General features: G+C 28.2%; 1 protein-coding gene across 1 annotated transcript; it reads right to left on the reverse strand.

Annotated features, from left to right (window-relative positions):
* Nucleotides 1–467: 467 nt before the first annotated feature.
* Nucleotides 468–1145, reverse strand: LOC101492533 (uncharacterized). The gene has a single exon (XM_012712046.1). It carries the CDS (start codon nt 1143–1145, stop codon nt 468–470), a length of 678 nt encoding a protein of 225 aa, XP_012567500.1.
* Nucleotides 1146–1477: the final 332 nt, after the last annotated feature.

A 1477-nucleotide genomic window follows, 5' to 3' on the forward strand; every position in this document is an offset into this window, starting at 1 on the left:
ATTTACATAAAAAGTAGTCTACATCTAATAATTTTGATTGAATATTATAATATAACTTTTTTATTCAACTATTATAACTTGTTACAAAGTGTAAATTGTGAAAAGATGAAATAAAATAAATTTACAAGTGGATCATAGCAAGTTGAACAAAAAATTATAAGAAGTAGCATTTAATATTATTTTTTACTTAAATAAGAGAAAAACACTAAAATTGTACATTAATTTTTACTCACAAAGCATGTGACCAACGTTAGAAAAAAATTATTTACTAATAAAAAAAAAAATTAAATACATCATGATGAAAGAATTAACATTTTGGTTTGAATAATCGTAAGAAAACTATAATAATAACCACAAAATTAAAAATCTTGCTATAACTAAGAATTATAATCGTCGAGCAAAAAGTGTAGCTTGTCATTGATCCTAAATGACCAAATGTTGAGTTTTTGATCCTCTTTCAAATTGTTTTACAACAAAAGAAGCTTCCAATTCTTAATAAGATTATAAACACTAGTCGGTTGCATCTTTGACTTTTTGTGCATCTTCCACATTTTCAAAGACATAGTAAATTCTCTAAACGAAGAATCCAACACAATCACTTCCAACCCAAGAGGTTTATCTTCTTCCTTTGTATCTAATATCTTCTTCTCCCTCTCAGTGAGAAAATCACATGTGATTTTGTTAAGTGGCATTGAAAGACGATTGTTATTTACGTTGAGATCCGTTTTAAACAACTTCTTGCACATAACATATCTTACTTTAGTACCATTCAACTTTGTGATCTTGTCCATGACATGAATAGGCAATTTTGGTAGTTGTGATGATTCATTTTCGTTTATGATATTTGGTTTCACTCTTCTTTCTCCATAAGACGTGCTACCTTCGTCACTTGAGCAACACCTCTTCTTGCTATTATCCAATTTCTCTTCTTTCATAGAGTTTTGTAAAATAAGAGGTGAATTTGTTTCTTGACAAACACTTTGACGTAGTTCTTCAATTTGTGATAATTTTTCATTGGTGTAGAAATGTGGAGCAACTTGTGCTAAAATAACATTTAAAGTGAAATGAACTTTTGGATTGAAAGGAGTGCTCTTTTTCTTTTCCATCATAGTTTCTATATCTCGAAACATTGTTTTATTCTCCATTAAGCTTTCTTTTCTCTTTTAATAATGTTGTGATTAAAATTTATCATATCAATAGTGTATTTATATATAGAAGAGTTTTATAGAGATTAAAATTCGTCAATTATCTTATTATCTATCTTATTATCTTTTAAAAAAGATTTTGCTATTTGAATAGACTATATAAAAAAGATATTATCTTATTATCAATTCTGATTTTGTTGTATGTAACTGAATTTGAAGGAAGGGGTGCGCATTTTATAGGGAATGCGAGATTCGAGGCTCGTAGTTTGGACGAATCACATTAGCTATCTTTTGATCAAAGCAGAGAGATAGAAAGAGCGGCTTGGATCTAA

This window comes from Cicer arietinum, chromosome 7 (assembly GCF_000331145.2).
Source record: "Cicer arietinum cultivar CDC Frontier isolate Library 1 chromosome 7, Cicar.CDCFrontier_v2.0, whole genome shotgun sequence".
NCBI classification, from domain to species: Eukaryota; Viridiplantae; Streptophyta; class Magnoliopsida; order Fabales; family Fabaceae; genus Cicer; species Cicer arietinum.

Bases quoted from the DNA above. Each gene is read 5' to 3' on its own strand.
- LOC101492533 (XM_012712046.1), bottom strand. From the start codon at position 1,145: ATGGAGAATAAAACAATGTTTCGAGATATAGAAACTATGATGGAAAAG.